This window comes from Lactuca saligna, chromosome 3 (assembly GCF_052625555.1).
Source record: "Lactuca saligna cultivar CGN05327 chromosome 3, ASM5262555v1, whole genome shotgun sequence".
NCBI classification, from domain to species: Eukaryota; Viridiplantae; Streptophyta; class Magnoliopsida; order Asterales; family Asteraceae; genus Lactuca; species Lactuca saligna.
Window position 1 is genome coordinate 4,598,131 of NC_136419.1, and position 19,160 is coordinate 4,617,290.

The 19,160-nt window shown below is 31.5% G+C and overlaps 2 protein-coding genes across 2 annotated transcripts; both read right to left on the bottom strand.

Moving 5' to 3' along the window:
* Window positions 1-8,095: 8,095 nt before the first annotated feature.
* Window positions 8,096-10,067, bottom strand: LOC145034287 (geraniol 8-hydroxylase-like). Its single transcript, XM_078982664.1, has 2 exons — window positions 9,170-10,067; window positions 8,096-8,781 (listed from the first exon to the last, which is right to left on the bottom strand). Exons 1-2 carry the CDS (start codon window positions 10,046-10,048, stop codon window positions 8,167-8,169), a joined length of 1,494 nt encoding a protein of 497 aa, XP_078838790.1. The 5' UTR covers window positions 10,049-10,067; the 3' UTR covers window positions 8,096-8,166.
* Window positions 10,068-14,001: 3,934 nt separating this feature from the next.
* On the bottom strand, window positions 14,002-16,630 carry LOC145034288 (cytochrome P450 76T24-like). Its single transcript, XM_078982665.1, has 2 exons — window positions 15,743-16,630; window positions 14,002-14,721 (listed from the first exon to the last, which is right to left on the bottom strand). The coding sequence occupies exons 1-2, from the start codon at window positions 16,613-16,615 to the stop codon at window positions 14,119-14,121; spliced, it is 1,476 nt and encodes a 491-aa protein (XP_078838791.1). The 5' UTR covers window positions 16,616-16,630; the 3' UTR covers window positions 14,002-14,118.
* Between the last annotated feature and the right edge of the window lie 2,530 nt (window positions 16,631-19,160).

Below are 19,160 nucleotides of genomic sequence, written 5' to 3' on the forward strand. Positions count from 1 at the left end.
ACCACAGGCTACCAGATATAGGTGCTTCCATCAACACCCACCGACAGAAGATGTAGATGGGGGCACCAATACTAAACTCTCTCTCTCTCTCTCTCTCTCTCTCTCTCTCTCTCTCTCTCTCTCTCTCTCTCTCTCTCTCTCTCTCTCTCTCTCTCTCTCTCTCTCTCTCTCTCTCTCTCTCTCTCACTCATGCACAAAAATAGACCACTATCACTCATGCTCTCCCTTATGTTTGATTGATTGCAGGTTAGGTTTATCTCATACATCTTTAAATTTTTTTAGGTTACAAGTGCTTTATATGTTTGTATTTCATGGCATATGAATTTGTGTGTTCACTCTTTAAATGTCCTTTTCATTTAGGATCGAGTTAAAAGATGAAATATTCTCCAACTAATTAAATCATGTTTGTACTGCTTCACATAAGAGACTATTGGTTTGTTTCCTTTTTAAGTTTTGTTTTTTTTTTTTCCGAAATTATGGTTCTTCAATACTAATTTGGTCTATTTCCAGTTTTCCACTTCATAGATAAAGGTCATGAAGTAAGATGGCTACGTGGAGTTCTTGTTCTTTCATCTCCAACGACACGTGTCATGTGTGAATATTCAGAAATGGAAAGTATAGATATATATTTTCATCATTCGGTTCACAAAATTGTTTGATTCCTCTCTACAAGAAGTCATGCTTATTTTTCTAAACAAAATAAACATGCGTAAGTATGTCCTCACAAGGATGAGGAACAACGATTGATACAATAAAAGCAAGTAACACTATCTTTTATTTTGTTTTGGATATTCTTTGTTTTGAAAAAGTGCCTGTGTGTTTTTTTTTGTGAGTGTGACAAAACTGTCTATTGAGGAGTTGATGACAAAACAACGGCCGAATCTGCTTTGCCTCATTCTTACCTAAAAACCATTTAAATTTCTCGAATTCTTTCTAATGCAGCTTATTGTGTTTCATGATTCTCAGAACCGGTGACGTTAAAGACCACATCATGAAGAATTGGGCTTATAATTTGGAAGGTAAACTCTAACTATGATGAACTGAGCTTCTAAAACTTAATCTTTAGGTTAAAACTTAATCTTAAGGTTTTGACAAGTTCATGAACCTTCAATGAAATGTCTGCATGAAACCGAAACATGTTATATATGTTTTTTTAATATGTTTGTTTTCTTTAGTTGATGTTTGTTTCTGTTTCAAATCTTTTTTATTTTAATTTTCCTACCATTAGTATTTATTTGACTCGACTGATAATCAATTATACTATTTGAAATTTTCCATTTAAGGATAATTATAAGTTCCTTATTGACCTTCATTTGAATAGGGGCATGTCAAGAGAGCATACAGTGAAGCCATGATATTGACAGTACCTAGAAGGCTAGAACTACATTAATTTATGAATCCTACTGTCGGATAGTTGCTCGAAAAGGTGATGCTCTTTTTCTTTGTTACTCAAATGCGTTACTCACTGGTCCTTCTTTGGCATTGTTTAATTGGTAAAAATCAATCTTATAATTTTCATGCAATTTTTTGCAAAATGGTTTCTAATTACATATAAGTATTAAAATTCAATACATGTTTAAATGTTTACTAATTAGTTTCTTATAAAAGTTATCACCACGGAGATGACATCCATGCCATTGGTTAGTAGATTTCTTCATATCCACCTATTTACATAATTTTACATAAATAAATCATGCTATTTGTTAGTAGAAATATATTTTGATGAATAATATTACAATATGATCCACATGTGCTTCTATGTCTGGTAATTGGAAGTCAAAGGGAGCAGATGTTCTTGATGATAATGCATCAACTGATGCTAATGTAGTCGAATCATTTCCTAAGATGAATCATTTTTAAAACTATGAATCATGTTCTTAAAAGATTTAATTACATTGATCAACCCTAAATAGTAAATAATAAATATACGGTGTATGCTGATTGGATATACATGCTGCCAATTCTTAGACTTTAACCCTCTCATCAATGGCATTTTAGGCATGTTTAACCTTTTTTATTATCAACTTTTGTTTGATTCATGATTTTTTTATCTTTTAAGTAAAACAAAGTTCATGATGCTCTACATCAAATCCAAAATATTGATAGATTAACATATTGGTTGAGTACAAGAATTAACAAAGTAATTTCATTGTTTTGTCTAATAGTTGGATGGTGATAGATAGCAATGTACTTTCTTTTTTTATTTAACGATGGTTTATATATATATATATATATATATATATATATATATATATATATATATATATATATATATATATATATATATATATATATATTCTTATCTCACCACTTGTCAAAAATAAAATATTTAGACTTTTTAATTTCATTTTTGAGTTACTACGCATATTTGAAAGTATGTTGCCATTTCTTTTGACTCGATTATAACAATGTACTCTCAAAGTACAATGGTTTTATACAAAACAAGTGAATAGCATTTAAATTTATTTAGAGTAAATACAATTTTGGTTCTTATGGTTGTCGCTGTTTTGTAGTTTTTTGGTCCATGTTTTGAAATTTTGACATGTTGGTCTTTATGGTTGCCCACTCTTGCAAGATTAGTCCCGATCCATGTAAATATCTTTTTTTATTTAAATAATGTCATTTGTAGCCATATTTTAAGCAGGAGCTGTTCGGTGATTTTGTTTTTATGTTGTGTGTGACTATAAAAGCTCTTATGAACACTAATAACCACCAAAACACCATATTCCCTCCTTTTCTTTTGTTTCAATATTTCATTTTTTATTTATGTCAATTTGACCATATTTCCATCTTCTTTTGTTTCCCATAATATTCCATATTTTATTATGTCCATTTTTTAAAACGGTAACATGGTTTGTAACTTTTTTTGGCTAATTAAAGGAAATATTGTTTAGTATAACAAACAAATTTTGAAAAAAAATCCATTTATTCTTAGGAAATAATGTTTATTAGAGCATTTCTGTCAATTATTTTTAAACCATGAAATTAAAAAAAAAAATGTTTATGATATGCTGCCATTTTTTTTTGAACGATTGGTTAGTGGTTAGTATATCCCCAAACTATTTTGTTTTTCAAATTTTGGCAATGTTATTTTATATTATTATTTTTAGTAATTGATAATTGTTATATTCCATTTTTATCATTTAGTGATTATTCGTTTTTTTTATTCATCATGATTTTGACTCAACTATTATTTAAGTTTTTTGAACAAACAAAATTATTTTTTGAAATGGCTACCAGCTTCCTATTAACTATTTCATGCATCAAGTTCCTTTGCAAAATTCTTGATTCAAAATGATTCCAAAGCCGAATATCAATAATAAGATACTATCATTTGCAAAGTTTCTTTAATGGCTAAATACCAAAAATAGCATTATACTTTCAATCTTTTCTCTACTCTAAAGCAGTTACTGATTACAGTAATGTACGTTAGTTATTCTAATGACTCGGTGGAAATAGAAATGTAATTTTCCTTTTTTGTCCGATCTTTGATGATGATATATTGAATAGAAATTAATATTTATGGAATCGAGTATCATTATCTATGTCATTATTGATACATTGTTCAATTCATAATACTGTATATGGTTATTGACAAAATAAAAATCACAATTTGGAAGACACCTCCTTTCTCATCCTGTCCTTAATTACATGTTTGAAAAAAATCACAATTGAAAATTTCACCCCCCCCCCCCCCTTCTTGCGTTTATTCATTCATTTGACCCCTAATGCAATACTAATTTTATTAAAAAAAATTATCTTAAAAACTACTTGAGAAATAATATATTTGCTTACCACGCCGACCATTCCCCTGCTTATTCATCTCATATCATAAAATAAACTAAACCATTTTACAATATGAAAATGAATTAATCATATAGGGACATTTTTGCATTTAATCATACACATGAACTTTTTTCTTCATTTAAAGCATTGTACTTTAATGATTTTAATCTTCCAAACCTAAATGCAATTGTTGATTTAGAATATGGTGTTTTCATGAAGCACAAAAATGTTGCATATTATTGAAATCTGATAATTACAAGCTTGAGATTTTCTCAAGAAAACACAAGAACGCTATATAGTATTTGAGAACAAGAACTAATTGCCTGTAGATATTAATTTCTGAAAAAAACAATTCTCACCCGACGCTTGGCGCGGATAAATGGCTACTATATATATATATATATATATATATATATATATATATATATATATATATATATATATATATATATATATATATATATATATATATATATATATATATATATATATATATATATCATTTGAGAACTCAAGGTTTCCTGAGAAACTGAGAACTAAATGTGGAGCGTTATCAAAAAAAGAAATGTCAAGATGAAAGGTGGCGTTTTTTGTAAATAATTAGAAAATTAAAGAGAAGGGGGTATGTTAATTAAATAAGATCAGGGTACTATAGGAAACAAAATATTGTTAAATTGAATCCAAACTTTTGATACAGTAAACTTGCAACCTCTCTCTCTCTCTCTCTCTCTCTCTCTCTCTCTCTCTAATCCAAACTTTTGATACAATAAACTTGCAACCTCTCTCTCTCTCTCTCTCTCTCAAATGCACGTTCTGTGCTCTTTCTCCCGATGACATTCTTCTCCGATACTTCCCTTCATCGATCTTTTTCTCCAATACTTCCCCTCATCAGTTGCTATATCCATCATTGATTCGTTTTCCCCCAAAATTAACACCACCGCATTCCAAATCTGAGGATTATTCATCATTCAACATCTCGTCTCATTACCGCCTCCAAATCCAGATCCAATTAATCCAACTATCATCATCGATAATCATCAATCGATAAATCTTGAAACGATCCAGGCTTGATTATCTTCAATCATCAAAAAGATGAAGGTGTGATGTGGTTGTGGTTCAAGGCGTCAACGACGTTTAGTTCTCCTTCCTCTTCCGTCTGTGAAGAAGTTGTGATTTTGATTCAGACGACTGACGCAATTGTGGCACACTTCGTTTAATTTCTATTGCGATTCTCTAGGTTAGTAAATAATTTTGCTTTCTTAATCGAACTCTTCGACTTTCTTTCAGCATTACAACCACAATTACGACTTTGTTCTTCATTGCAGTCATGGTTCATGGATGATAGCCATGAAGATCCACAACTTCCTCACATCGCAATCCCTATGAGTTCGTCTCCCCAGATCACTTATCAGGTAGGTACCTTTATGTTTTCACTTTCAAAATTGCAAAAAGAATCTGACATGTATGATTTTTGATTCTGGGAACCCTAAATTCTATTCTTATTTGGAGTTTACGTAGAATTGGACATTTTGTACTAGAAGCTAAATCCAAACAAGTACGAGGAGGATGAAGAATTAGAACATATTAGAGCTACCAGAGGCTACAATGACATGGTAATCTTACACACTTTTAACCTAAATTCAACCGATACACCTAATTTTTCTTTTTCTTTTTCAGCTTAAGATGGATGTAGAGTATGGTTTTAGGTTTTGTGACTTCATTTTGTAGCATTTGCTGGATTTATGCCCTGAGAAAGTTGAGAATTATGAGCAAAAGTTGAAGAACTTCTATACATAACACATTCATGCAGATGAAGAGATACGATACTGCTTGGAAGGGAGTGGGTATTTTGATGTCACGGATAAAGATGATCATTGGATTCTACTACCCTCGAACTTGGCATTCTACAGGTTTGTTCATCATTTCATCAACTTGTTTTCTAATTTGATGTCTATATCGAAAAAAAAATTACCATTTTATCCTCTTTTCTAGAAGTGATGCTAATTGACTATTTACTAACGGTTGTAAATTGAAATTGTAAATGACAAACAATGCTGAATCAATAATAATTATTTATTTGAGAACTTAATGAGAATAAATGACCAATTTACCCTTTTATCCACAAACAATAATGACTGTTTTGGAATCTTTATAAACATTCTAATATTTATAAAAAATGCAGAATCTTTACAAATATTCTAATATTTATATTATTTTTGGACATAAACTAATTATATAGTGCACTAATAATCATCATCTGCTTCTTTAGTATTCTATTTTTGAATTTGTGTTTTGGAATTCAGCAAATCTCATATCATTATAGAAAAATCATATGTAATTAACATATGGATCACATGTGATTCACATGTAAATCATAAGTGAATCACATATGAATCACATGTAATTCACATGTAAATCACAAGTGATTTATATATGAATCACAACTGATTCACATATAAATCACAAGTGATTCACATATGAATCACATGTAATTCACATATAAAATCACATGTAAATCACAAGTGAATCCCATATGACTTACATATGAATCACAAGTGATTCACATATGAATTACATGTGACTCACATATGGATCACTAGTGAATCACAAAAAAAATTACATGTTATTCACATGTAAATAACATGTAACTCACATATCAATTACATGTGATTAATATGTAATTCACATATGAATCACATGTAAATCTTATATGATATATGCATGTGCATTTTTATGAGTTTTGCATTAATCAAATTTTTTTTTTTTTTTGTAGATTTTAAAGAATTTTTGTGGAAAACATTGAATAGGTGAAAAGTGATAAATTGACAAAAATATGAAAATCCTGATATGAAGAAATGATAACATTGTGAATCTTCGTAGCATTTATTTAATTTTTATATTTTATTTTGTATCGAATTAAATACTTGTACTATTATGTTTATAGATTAATTAATAAAAATGAGATTTTTTATGATTTACTTACGAATATTATAGTATAAGAAATATTCATATATTCATTTGAAAAAAATATGCATATATGCACCTAATATGTTAATTTTTTTATTAAAAAAAACTGGAGTTTTTTTTTTTTTTTTTAAATATTCTAGTTTTATTTTTATAAATTTACTGATTTATATATATATATATATATATATATATATATATATATATATATATATATATATATATATATATATGCAGCTTTATTAAAAAAATTGCAGTATTTTTTTATTGCAGTTTTTTATGAAAAAGTTGCACTTTTTTTTAGAAAAAATTGTTGTATTTTAGAAAAAAAATGCAGTTTTTTTTTTGAATTACAATTTTGTTTTAAAAATTATAGGTTTATTAAAAAATTTGTAGTTTTTTTAAATACAGTTTTTTTTTTTCAAAAAAATTGCAGTTTTTTTAAAAAAAAATGTAGTTTTTAAAAAAAATTCAAAATTTTTAAACATTTATGTTTTCCAAAAAAGTTAAAAAATCTGCAGTTAAAAAAACGAAAATTATTTTTTTTATAAAAAATCTAAAATTTTGTTTTATAATGTTAATTTGAAAGTTTTTTATTAATATTCCCAATAATACAAAAAAATAATTATTGAGATTGGTATGATGACGATCATGCCCTTAATGATTTGATTTTGATCCAACATTCCACTTTTAGTTTTTAGGTTCTCGAGAAACTATGAGTTCTCAACCGATTGTTGACATCCGCTTACAATTTTTTAAAAAGCATCCATACGTACATTCATGAAAAATGTATGGATATAATGATCGTAAATAAAAATATATATTACTTTTTAACGAGAGTAATCTAAACGAAAGTTGTAGTAGACTAAAATATGAACGCATGAATATAATGATCATTAAAATCCAAGATCGTATGAAAAAATTATGACGTTCAGAACACATTACCTAATCAACAAAATAGTTAAGATCGCGATGGGCATAAGTATCAAAAATCTCAAACACCTCATTAATAATTGTTTCAGATAAGATGTCGTGAAGAAACCTAAAGAAACTATTCATACGAACTGAATGAGTACAAAAAACAAAATGACATATTTCACAACAAAAAAATATTAAGAAATAAATGTATACAAACATATTAAGGACTAATTATGTACAAAATAAGAAATATATTACTCGTATTAAGTTAAGGGGCAAAACACTCACTAGCTCCGTCCATGTTTCCAATTATAGCTACAAAATTTGTTGGTAACATTCAATATTTTTCTGTAATGAAATATGATATAGACGATTAATATTTTTCTATAATGACATATGGTATATATAGAGGATTAAAAGCTAAAAATTACATGAACTGTTTAAAACTTATATCATTCATTCATTAATAATTTCATACACACTTGAAACTTCACGATATTATGTGCCCAATTTGATGGGTGAAGGGATAGCGACTAGAGGTGTTGCCCTAAGCAATGTAAGTCCAAAAACAGTATTCATATCCATTTCTTCTATAGCATGAGGAAGCTTCCAATCAAAATGATACACAAATGATGCCACGATTAAGCTCACCACCCTATGAGCAAATGATATTCCAGGACACATTCTTCGGCCTGATCCAAATGGTATAAATTTAAAGTGTTGGCCCTTGTACTCAATCTGCTCTTTTTCGAAGAATCTTTCTGGGTTGAACATCAATGGGTTTTCCCAATACATAGGGTCACGTGCCATGGACCATGCATTCACAAGAATTCGTGTATTTTTTGGTACTACATATTCACCAAGTTTAACTTCGGTCTCAGTTTTATGAGGTACTAATAAAGGTACAGGTAAATGAAGTCGTAAAGTCTCTTTGATTACAGCTTGCAAATATGGCAAATCCAAGATTTTGGCTTCTTGAATTTTTCCATCTTCTCCCACTATTATGGAGACTTCTTCACGAAGTCTTGAGAACATATGAGGGTTAAGTAGTAGCTCAGTCATAGCCCACGCGGTTGTACTTGAATTCGTTTCTGTTCCAGCTATAAATATATCCTGTACGTAAATTAACAAAAGCTTTATTTATTTATTTATTTTTTATCTCAAATCAAAGTTCTTTCATTTAATGAAAGGATTTAGATCTTAAACATTTTTGTTGAAGATTTGATCATGTAAATGCCATTCTAAAAAAATTGGTTATGTAAATATCTTTGTTATTGTTTCTGCCTGCAAGACATTTAACAATTGATGACAGACCAAAAAGGATTTTCAACTATTTGATTTTTTAATTAATTTATTCTTATTTATAATACGATATATGAAAAACCATTTTAATCAGCCAATTTCATCCAAGACACGAAAGGATTCTGTCTTTTTTTTTTTTTTTTTAAATAAAAAAATGAAAAATAGGCCAGGTATAGAAGAGAGCATTTTAGTATTTTACCACAAGTAAAATTTTGATGTGTGTGAGATTGAAGTCGGCTTCATGAACTTCACTGTAGTCCAGCAATGAATCCAAGGTATCACCAAACCTCGACAGCTTATTGGACTCTCGATGTTTTAACCTTTCTTTTATGAAACCTTCTGTAACCTGATCGAACCAGTCATAAGCTGCTTTTGCCTGCCGCCGTATGTCCTGTGGATCTAACGGCTTCAGCACCGGAAATATGTCTGCGATGTTAAACCTCCCGTCCACCTCCATCAATGTCTTCACTGCCGTATTAAACCCCCCGATATCATTAGATTCATAGCTAGTCAGATTCCGTGAAAGGCATGTGTTTGACATCTGGTTGAGCGCCACCGCGAATGCCAGCTTTCCGATGTCCACAGCTGCCTTCTTCCGCCCGGACTCTCGAAGGAAATCTAGCATCCCCTCCATCACGTTCTGGCGAAGGTCGCGAACGATGTCAAGTTTTAGATGGTTGGTGAAGTACGTCTTGAGCGCTTTTCTGATGGTCCGCCACTGGTAGTTGGCTGGAATCCATATCACCGCCGCGTCATGGTTGTCCAAGGCGGTGACGGCGTCTGGGATAATACGGCCAGAACAGGCCTCATCATTGTGTTGGAGGATTTCTCTAGCAGCATCGGGTGTGGACGCCACCACGGTGGTGATGCTGCCCAATCGGATTGTCATAAGTGGACCGTGTTTCTTGGAAAGCTTGGCAAGGGACTCATGGGGTTTTGGTCCAATGTCAAGGAGGTTTCCGATGATTGGGAGGCCAGCTGGGCCTGGCGGTAGTCTCCTTCTACGGTGGTGATCGATGCCATGGAGGAGGAAGAAGAAGAAAATAACGGCGGAGAGAACTAAAAACAGAACCTCCATTAATTGTTTTCCTTTTCGTTGATTGGTATGCAATTTATATGTGAGGGTGACGTCTATTTATAGAAACATATATATGCAGCAGTGTGCAGTATCTATCTATGCTGATGATGTAGAAGTAGACCCGACAATGGGAATGATAGAACCGATACCTGATGCTTAATTAGACTAAAGCATCCACGTGAAACTTCTTTTATTAAGCTTTATGCTCATGGTTTGTTACTAATTAATGGGATATGATAAGAAAACAAAAAAAACAACTTACAAAACTATTTTAAATGCTGTGACCCTTCATGGCTTGATCGCTTCCGTAGAATGCACAAGTAAGGAAAAAAAAATCTTAGATGAAGATTCGTCTAATGAGGTGATGCTTTCTAGCCACTAGCCCTCTAGGACTTAAATGGATCAACTTCATTATTGGTTCAAGCACATCTTATTATTCCCACAGGCCACAACGTACTATCCATCCATAAGTAACTTCAACTTGATTCTTGGTCCAAGCCCAATTAATTTCAGATCAACAGCCCATCCGAAAGCCTCGATAACAAGGCCATCTATGGAATAACTTAGGTGACGTTGGTTTTTTCGAAGTGAAAATGTCTGAATTATGCGGATCATCTCTGCAACCCTCTATAGCAGAAAAGGAGGATCAAACGGCTACAACATGTAATAAAAAAATTTGTTTGTTTTTTAACTTCTGCAGACTGCTACAATAAGTTAAAATAATATGTGAAGATGTTTGAAGCAAATGGTCAAGTGTTGTGTCACGCAGCACACGCGCAACAGTTTTTAAGTCATAAGTCTTTTGAAAAACAAACAACTGCAAATGTTCAAGTGCTGCGCGATAAAACAATAAGTGGTTAGAAGAGGTTTTTTAGAAAAAACAAACAACACCTTAATCCCAACAACTCGGTAGGATTCTCATCCTAACGACAATTATCCTTTCTTCTTTCAAAATCAACTTTAATCTTTTTCGTCTCAGCAAAAAGTCAAGACCAATAACATTCTTTTCATCAACATGGGTCAATTAGGAGAAACATATTATCTACCGGGTTTAAACCCATAGAAAACAGGATTGAGAAAAAAAAAAAAAAAAACATTATTCATAATTGGAAATCCTAATGCAAAAAAAAAAAAAAAAAAAAAAAAAAAAAAAAAAAAAAAATCAAAGTTAGAAAAATAAGTGATTTCTCACAACAAAAAAGATTGAAAATTTATATAGAAAACAAAATCCGGATATAAAAGAGTTAGTAACCAGTTATAAAATTCATACCGACTACTAAACTAATAGAAAGTTTAAATGGCGTTGGATATAATTTAAAAAGTTTAAGTAAAATGAATTGATAAATTTCTCAATAATTAAACTACATCAACTAAACACTAATTAACAACCGATTTTACTTTTTTTTTTTTTCCTTTAAGTCATTGTAATTTGAAAATTTACCCAATTATAAATTTCAAATTTTAACGTTTTTATTAGGACATTGAATTTTAAAAAAATATACTCTTTTATAGTGTTGAAATTTGTTTTCTACGAAATGATATTGATATAATTGGACCACTTATCAAAAACAATAGAAAGCAATGAAAGTGGAATGCTATTATAAAAGCATAAATCAAAGTAACTGCTATTTCTTACAGAAAATTTTGTGTCGGGTATAATGTTATGATAAGAAGAAATGACAATAAAATACTATAACGAACAAACCAGGAAAACTATGTTGTTATTCTTTATAAATGCGATAAATAACAACGTAGTACCATATATAATTTATATAGTACCTATTTTAGGTAAATGCAATAAATAAAAGTATAGGTAGTTCCAGCTTTCTTTTGTTACAACTAGATGGTTACCCCGCTTCGTGGGGGCAGAATCTTAATCTCATCTAGCTGAAAATATATCAGAGTTATCACGACACTAAATAGAGAAAAATGCTTGATTGGTTGCAGCTCGTTTTCAGTCTATTTTCAACCAACAAAAGCCACAACAAATTGTGTTTCCCTTATTCCACCCCCAATTTGTTTCTATTCCTAAAAAACATTGTACAAAAATAAATTTTTTGTCAAGGTGTATGAAGTTTTAGAATTTCTAAGTTAAAAAAATAAGCTTATCAAGTGTATCCTTATGGAAATCAAAACAACATTCCACCATAGAAGCAACCAATGGAAACGGAATGCACTATTCCATTCCTTATGTGATTCCCACATACTAAACTTTCATGTCCAAATAGCTTTACAGCCAATTCTCTCCTTTTTCGAAACAGGTCCCATAAAGTAATTGTGCAACTGGGATCCAACAGTTTGCTATCTGGATGTCGACAACTTTTCAAAATTTTGCATCGTCCTATCCCTGCCATGAAGTTAGTTACTGCCATCAGAAATTTTGGGATGAGTTTGCCCCACTGGTTAAGTGTTAATTTCCGAATTAAGTAAGATAATGCTTAATTAATAATACGACACAGATTTACAAAGTTTATAAAATTTGAAACTTATGAGTTTTACATATAAACTATATGAACGTTTGTACAAAGTTTTAAGAGTAAACTTGGCTATTTTATGTTTTCACAAAGTGTGATATGATTTTATTTTATATAAATTGGCTTTCAAAATCTTTATATAAAGAGCATTTCGGTCATGAGAACCGTAAGAATTTGTTATAAGTTTGGTTTACTTATATATTTTGCAAATGGTGTATTTTTGGATTTGAGCAAATGACTTGTCTAAATGAGTTTAAATATACTTTTAGGACTCACTTATTTCATACTTTTTATAGAAAAGAATGTGTTTATAAAAGCTGGTCAACCAGATAAATTTTATAAAACATTTTTTAGTATAAAAATACTTTGTGTCAAAACCTGTAGAACTCCCCAACAATTTTATTGACGTATCTTAATGCATGTATTCTCAGGTTATTATAAGGTCCGAAGTGTTCGTACAGAAGATCCTCCGATATGTTGTAATACAATTGTGAACGCCGAATTGTTAGACGTGTGTAGCTTTTCAGCAATAACTACTGGCAATGTAATTTCCATTTCGGTAATAATAAAAGATTAAATTTGTGCTGTTCAATGTATGTTCAATAACTGTGATTACTGGTTTACGTCGCGCACCTCGGCGTTTCCGCCGTTGGCCGAGGGTGTGACACTCTCTTCCAAGTTTGATACTTCTTTCTTCAAAACTTCCTTCAAAAACTCAATGCACGAGGGGAAAGGCGATCTAGGGTTTCTTCTGGACAGAGAGGCTGGTAAGGAGGCCATCCCTAGAAGTTAAGTTCTTTAAACAGGGTGCAACACCCGGAAAAATTAGGGTTTCATTCCCAACGTCAACTCGTCAAGTTGGATCCTTAAATTCCGCGACCAAATGGATTCCTACACAATGAGTTGGAGCTCCCCAACTCGTCGAGTCCTAGTCCAAACCCTAAAATGCTGAAAATTGAATAATACTTGAACCAAGTGTTACAGTACTACATGCTCATGTAAATCGAAGCAATACGTTTCACTAAAAGCTTAGCAACAATTTTAAATTGCATAACAGTGAGACTAATAGATCGATAATCTTTAACCATAATGGATTTTCAATTTTCGGGATAAGAGCAAGAAAGGAAGAATCACAACCTACTGGGATAATAGTTATATAAAATATCCTCTACAAAAGCTACGCCATATCCACCCAAAAGATCACAATAATGCTTCCAAAAAAAAAAAAAATTGTGTACACTAGGTGCTCGATTAATATTTCAAGTTTGAAAGGATATGAATGAAATTTTGCCAAAAATAAATTGTATGTGCCACGAATTGAACATGGACCAATTAGCAATAATAAAATGCTTAGGTACGATAAAACTTGAACCATATTTTTTTTGAAGCCTTTGCAATTGCACCCCTGCAATCTTCAGAGTCAACCCTTTATCTTGTATATAATTGATATTTTTTGTATATTTATTTTGGAAATCGTCGTTACCTTAAAAGTATTTATTGCATAATAACCGAAACCTTACAAATTTTAAAAATAATACTACAACTGTTTTAACCATAGTTAATAATAGGTGAATGCTCTCTTCAAAGTCTATGCACTTATTTAATAGGTATAGGTGTTGCAAAGAGAGGTGTTGCCCTTAACAAAGTGAGGCCAAAAATATCATTCATGTCCATCTCTTCTCTAGCATGTGGAAGTTTCCATTCAAAATGATACACAAACGATGCAACCATTAAACTCACAACCCTATGAGCCAAGGGAATTCCAGGACACATCCTTCGGCCAGATCCAAATGGTATAAACTCGAAATGTTGACCCTTGTAGTCAAGCTCATTTCCCAAGAACCTTTCTGGATTGAATCTTTCTGGCTCCTCCCAATACCTTGGGTCTCGTGCTATAGACCATGCATTGATCAAAATTTGTGTATTTTTTGGCACAACATATTTATCGAGTTTAACTTCTGTCTCAGTTTTGTGAGGCACTAATAATGGAACCGATAAATGAAGTCGCATTGTTTCCTTGATAACCGCATGCAAATATGGCAAATCAAGGATTTTGGCTTCTTGAATTTTCCCATCCTTTCCTACTATTGTGGAGACTTCTTTACGCACTCTCGAGAACATGTCGGGATTAATCAATAATTCAGTCATTGCCCATTCTGTTGTATTTGAGCTGGTTTCCGTCCCTGCTAAAAACAAATCCTGTAATTTGAAGATATTAAAATAGTTATCATATATCAAACAATTTTGACCCCCCCCCCCCCCCCCCCCCCTCTCCCCTTATTGTTATATGATCAATCCAACACTTCTCTAATTCCAAATCCGACTATGATTTTCTTTCCTCGTCTCATTCAACGATCCACATAAAATCAATATGAAATTTTTGGTATTTTCGTAAGCAACGTTTCGTAAGTGGAAAACTTAGAGTAATGACTTTATGAAAACGAGAAGAATAGCAGCGACTTTTATTTTAAATTAGAAGTAGTTGGCTTGCTAGATGTGGCTCTTCATTTATAAATATAGCGCCATTTCCACTATTATAATAATAATAATAATAATAATAATAATAATAATAATAAAATAGTGTTGGAGTATAAGAGGCTTTCGGTTGGAAGAAAGTCTTATACCATGTTACCGGAAACAAATCACCACGATTTGAATTATACAACGAAGTGAACGAACCGGCAAATGTTTAAAGACCAATAATTATAATTATTATTATTATTATTATTATTATTATTATTATTATTATTATTATTAGCATTCTTATAAAAGAGCCATGGAACTCAAACTTCACAATTATATAAAACTGTAAATCAATCATTACTCTTTAAAATATATGTTGAATGGTTAACATATCTTTTAAAAAAGAATGATTGATTTACAGTTGTACACATTAAAAACTTACCTATTATTTTGAAAAAGAAAAAAGAATTAACATATCTTTTAAAAAAAATTATTGATTTACAGTTGTACACATTAAAAACTTACCTATTATTTTGAAAAAGAAAAAAGAATTGAACATTTCGATCATTAAGATTTAAGAGTATTTGGTGTGTATATATATATATATATATATATATATATATATATATATATATATATATATATATATATATATATATATATATATATATATATATATATATATATATATATATATATATATATATATATATATATAACAGTTTGATAGTAAAATAAGAAAAGAAGGAGGATCTACCACAAGTAAAGTCTTGATATGTATGAGATTGAAGTCTGCTTGGTTCTCTTCACTATAGTCCAGCAGCGAATCCAGCATATCACCAAACCTCTCAATGCTCGACATTCGATGCTTTAGTCTCTCACTTATGAAACCTGCTGTCACTTTATCGAACCAATCGTAAGCAGCCTTCGCCTGCCGGCGTATGTTCTGAGGGTCCAACGGTTTCAACACCGGAAATATGTCTGCTATGTTAAACTTCCCGTCCACCTCCATCAATGTCTTCACCGCCGTCTTGAACCCACCGATATCGTCGGACTCGTAGCTTGTCACGTTCTGTGAAAGGCATGTATTTGACATCTGGTTGAGCGCCACCGCGAATGACAGCTTTCCTATATCCACGCCTACCTTCTTCCGCCCGGACTCCCGCAGGAACTCCAGCATGCCCTCCACCACATTCTGGCGAAGGTCGCGGAGGGTGTCGAGTTTATGTTGGTGGGTGAGGTAAGTGTTGAGGGCTTTCCGGATGGTCCGCCACTCCTCGTTTGGTGAGATCCATAGGACCGCCACATCATGGTTATCCAAGGCGGTGACGGCGTCCGGGACGATACGGCCAGAGCAGGCCTCGTCATTGCGTTGGAGGATTTCTCTGGCGGCGTCAGGTGTGGAGGCCACCACGCTGGTAATGCTGCCTAATCGGATTGTCATGAGTGGACCGTGTTTCTTGGAGAGTTTGGCAAGGGACTCATGGGGTTTTGGTCCAAGCTCAAGAAGGTTTCCGATGATGGGAAAGCCCACAGGACCCGGCGGTAGTTTTCTTCTACGGTAGAGGTTGAGGCCATGGAGGAAGAGGAAGAAAGTAATGGAAGATATAACCAGAAATAGAAGTTCCATAGTTTCTTATTTTTGCGAGTAATCCAAAGGTCCATGGGTTTCTATTTATAGACTACTTAATTGAAGTTTGACAGACATAATATTCGCATATATAGTTTTCAGTGAACATGCTTGCATTGTAGTTGATGTGGTAAAATAGTATGTCTACATATTGCTTATAAATCAATACTTTTAAGCATATAAAAAACATTATATTATACTGAATTTACTATACTTTAAATAGATCGCTACATGAATTTTCTATTTTTTATACAAGTCTAATAATTTTTATAATCGTTTTGTTCATAATTTTTATAATAGTTTTGTTCATACCATGCACTGAAATTTATAAAATTTAATAAAATATTTTATAAAATCTAATTTATGGATATTTAATAAAATATTTATTTTCTTCTATTAAAGAATTCAATGATTATTGGAATGTAACATAAAATTTAATAAGGGTGTAAAGTTTAAACCAATTAATTTCATAATGGTAGAGTTTAAAGTAAGAGCATCCACAATTATGAATTTAATAAAAAAGTTGAATGAGGTGGTTAGTATATATCAAGGTTCTAAATAATGTAAGACGTGATTTAGCGGTAATGTCAAGCTTCAAGCTTCAATCTTCAAGCTTTGACGAGTCATAACGTTTGTAAAGCGTGATTGAGGTGACAATTTTGTATATAATTAATATTTTTATATGTATTTTCAATTATTATTTATTTTTATACACATATGACTTAAAGCGGCGTTTTGGCAAAGTTTGGCGGCAGGTGTAAGCCTTAGAGTCGTGGCGCGCTATGGCGGAGCCATGACGAACTTTTTAGAACCTTGGTATATATGTTATTCAATGGATGGAACTCCACCATTATGAGATGTCATGTTGGCATTCAATGATTTTGAAGTTCAATGAGATTTTTTTTTTTTTTTTTTAAGATGATATGAAAAAAAAAAAAAAATAGAGTTGTATGGATTTTAAAAAGATGATATGACAATCCATTGAATTCTATGGAGTTCAATTGTAGAAGCCCTAATTAATATCACTTCTACTTGTCCTATCCTTCAACTCTTTCATTCAGGGGCGGATCCAAGGGGATCCAGGGATACCCCTCAAAAAAATTTCGGTAGTGTAATTTTTGTTTACGTATCCCTCAAAAAAAATATGTATAGTGTATATATACGCATCCCTCCACTTATAAACACAAATAAACAGTTGGTTTGCTGGTTAAGGCATTGGTTTATTGAAGTAAAGGTCTCAAGATCAATTCTTGCTTCTTACATATTCTTTGTTTACTTTTGTTATATTTTCCCAGTTATTCTATCTCACATCACTAAATACATGTAAACTCAACAACTTTTTTCTATTATATAAACATGTTATCCTCATGTTTTATTTTATATCTATTTTGAGTCCTACATCGATTCAAGTATCAAAATATACTTCAACTTCATGTTTATATAATAAGACTTGAGGTTAGCTAAGGATTCGATTAAGATTTAGGTTTAAAACCGAAACCGAACCGGGAAAGCCCAAGCACCCCTGGAAAAAAATTGGGTACCCTAAAAAAAATTGGGATACCCCTTTACTTTGATCCTGGCTCCGCAACTGCTTTCATTAAATTTTATATTTAGTAGATCGGATAAATACCTTGATTTTTTTTAAATGAAAAACTAACTTCTTAAATTACCTTATATATATTCAACGATGCTTGAACTCATTTAGATGCTGATTAAATTTTATATTTAGTAGATCGGATAAATATCTTGCTAATGGTAAAAGGCTATTACATTGAAGTCACATCAGTTTTTACATCAGTTTTTACAGTTTTTACAATTTTCACTTAAGGTGTAGTAAATTTACCTATGAGTTGTATTTATTTATTTATTTATTTTTAATTTCAATAAAAAAAAAGTTTGGTCAAAACCATTCTAAAATTAAAAATTACATTTTAGAAATCCTAAAAATAAAAAATAACATAAAATAAAAAATAACATAAAATTAAAAATTACATTAAAAACCTAAAAAAAATACATGAAATGAATTTTTTTTAAGAAAAAAAAAACAAGAAAAAACATAACAACGAAATTTCATTTACGGGTTTAGCTTATATTTTTGGCGAATCGACTCCATCACCGTTTTAGCCACCTCTTGATCTTCGGGGTCGAGGTGCATCACATCTTGCATTAACAACGAATATTTTGTGAGTCGGACAGTTTCAGTCATATGTCTCTCTAATGTAAAATCCAATTGTGTCATTTATGACATCATTTCATCCGATCTAGCTGACCATTAGGTTCCGACCGAAAAATTTGAAGATATCGCTTTCCTTTTTCCTTTAATGTAAAATTAAAAATTACATTAAAAACCTAAAAAAATACATGAAATGATTTTTTATTTAAGAAAAAAAAAAACAAGAAAAAACATAACAACGAAATTTTATTTACGGGTTTAGCTTATATTTTTGGCGAATCGACTCCATCACCGTTTTAGCCACCTCTTGATCTTTGGGGTCGAGATGCATCACATCTTGCATTAACAACGAATATTCTGTGAGTCGGACAG

Bases quoted from the DNA above. Each gene is read 5' to 3' on its own strand.
- LOC145034287 (XM_078982664.1), bottom strand. From the start codon at position 10,048: ATGGAGGTTCTGTTTTTAGTTCTCTCCGCCGTTATTTTCTTCTTCTTC. The intron at 8,782-9,169 runs GTAAAATACTAA...ATTTACGTACAG, and splicing joins ACATCAAAATTTTACTTGTG to GATATATTTATAGCTGGAAC.
- LOC145034288 (XM_078982665.1), bottom strand. From the start codon at position 16,615: ATGGAACTTCTATTTCTGGTTATATCTTCCATTACTTTCTTCCTCTTC. The intron at 14,722-15,742 runs GTAGATCCTCCT...TTCAAATTACAG, and splicing joins ATATCAAGACTTTACTTGTG to GATTTGTTTTTAGCAGGGAC.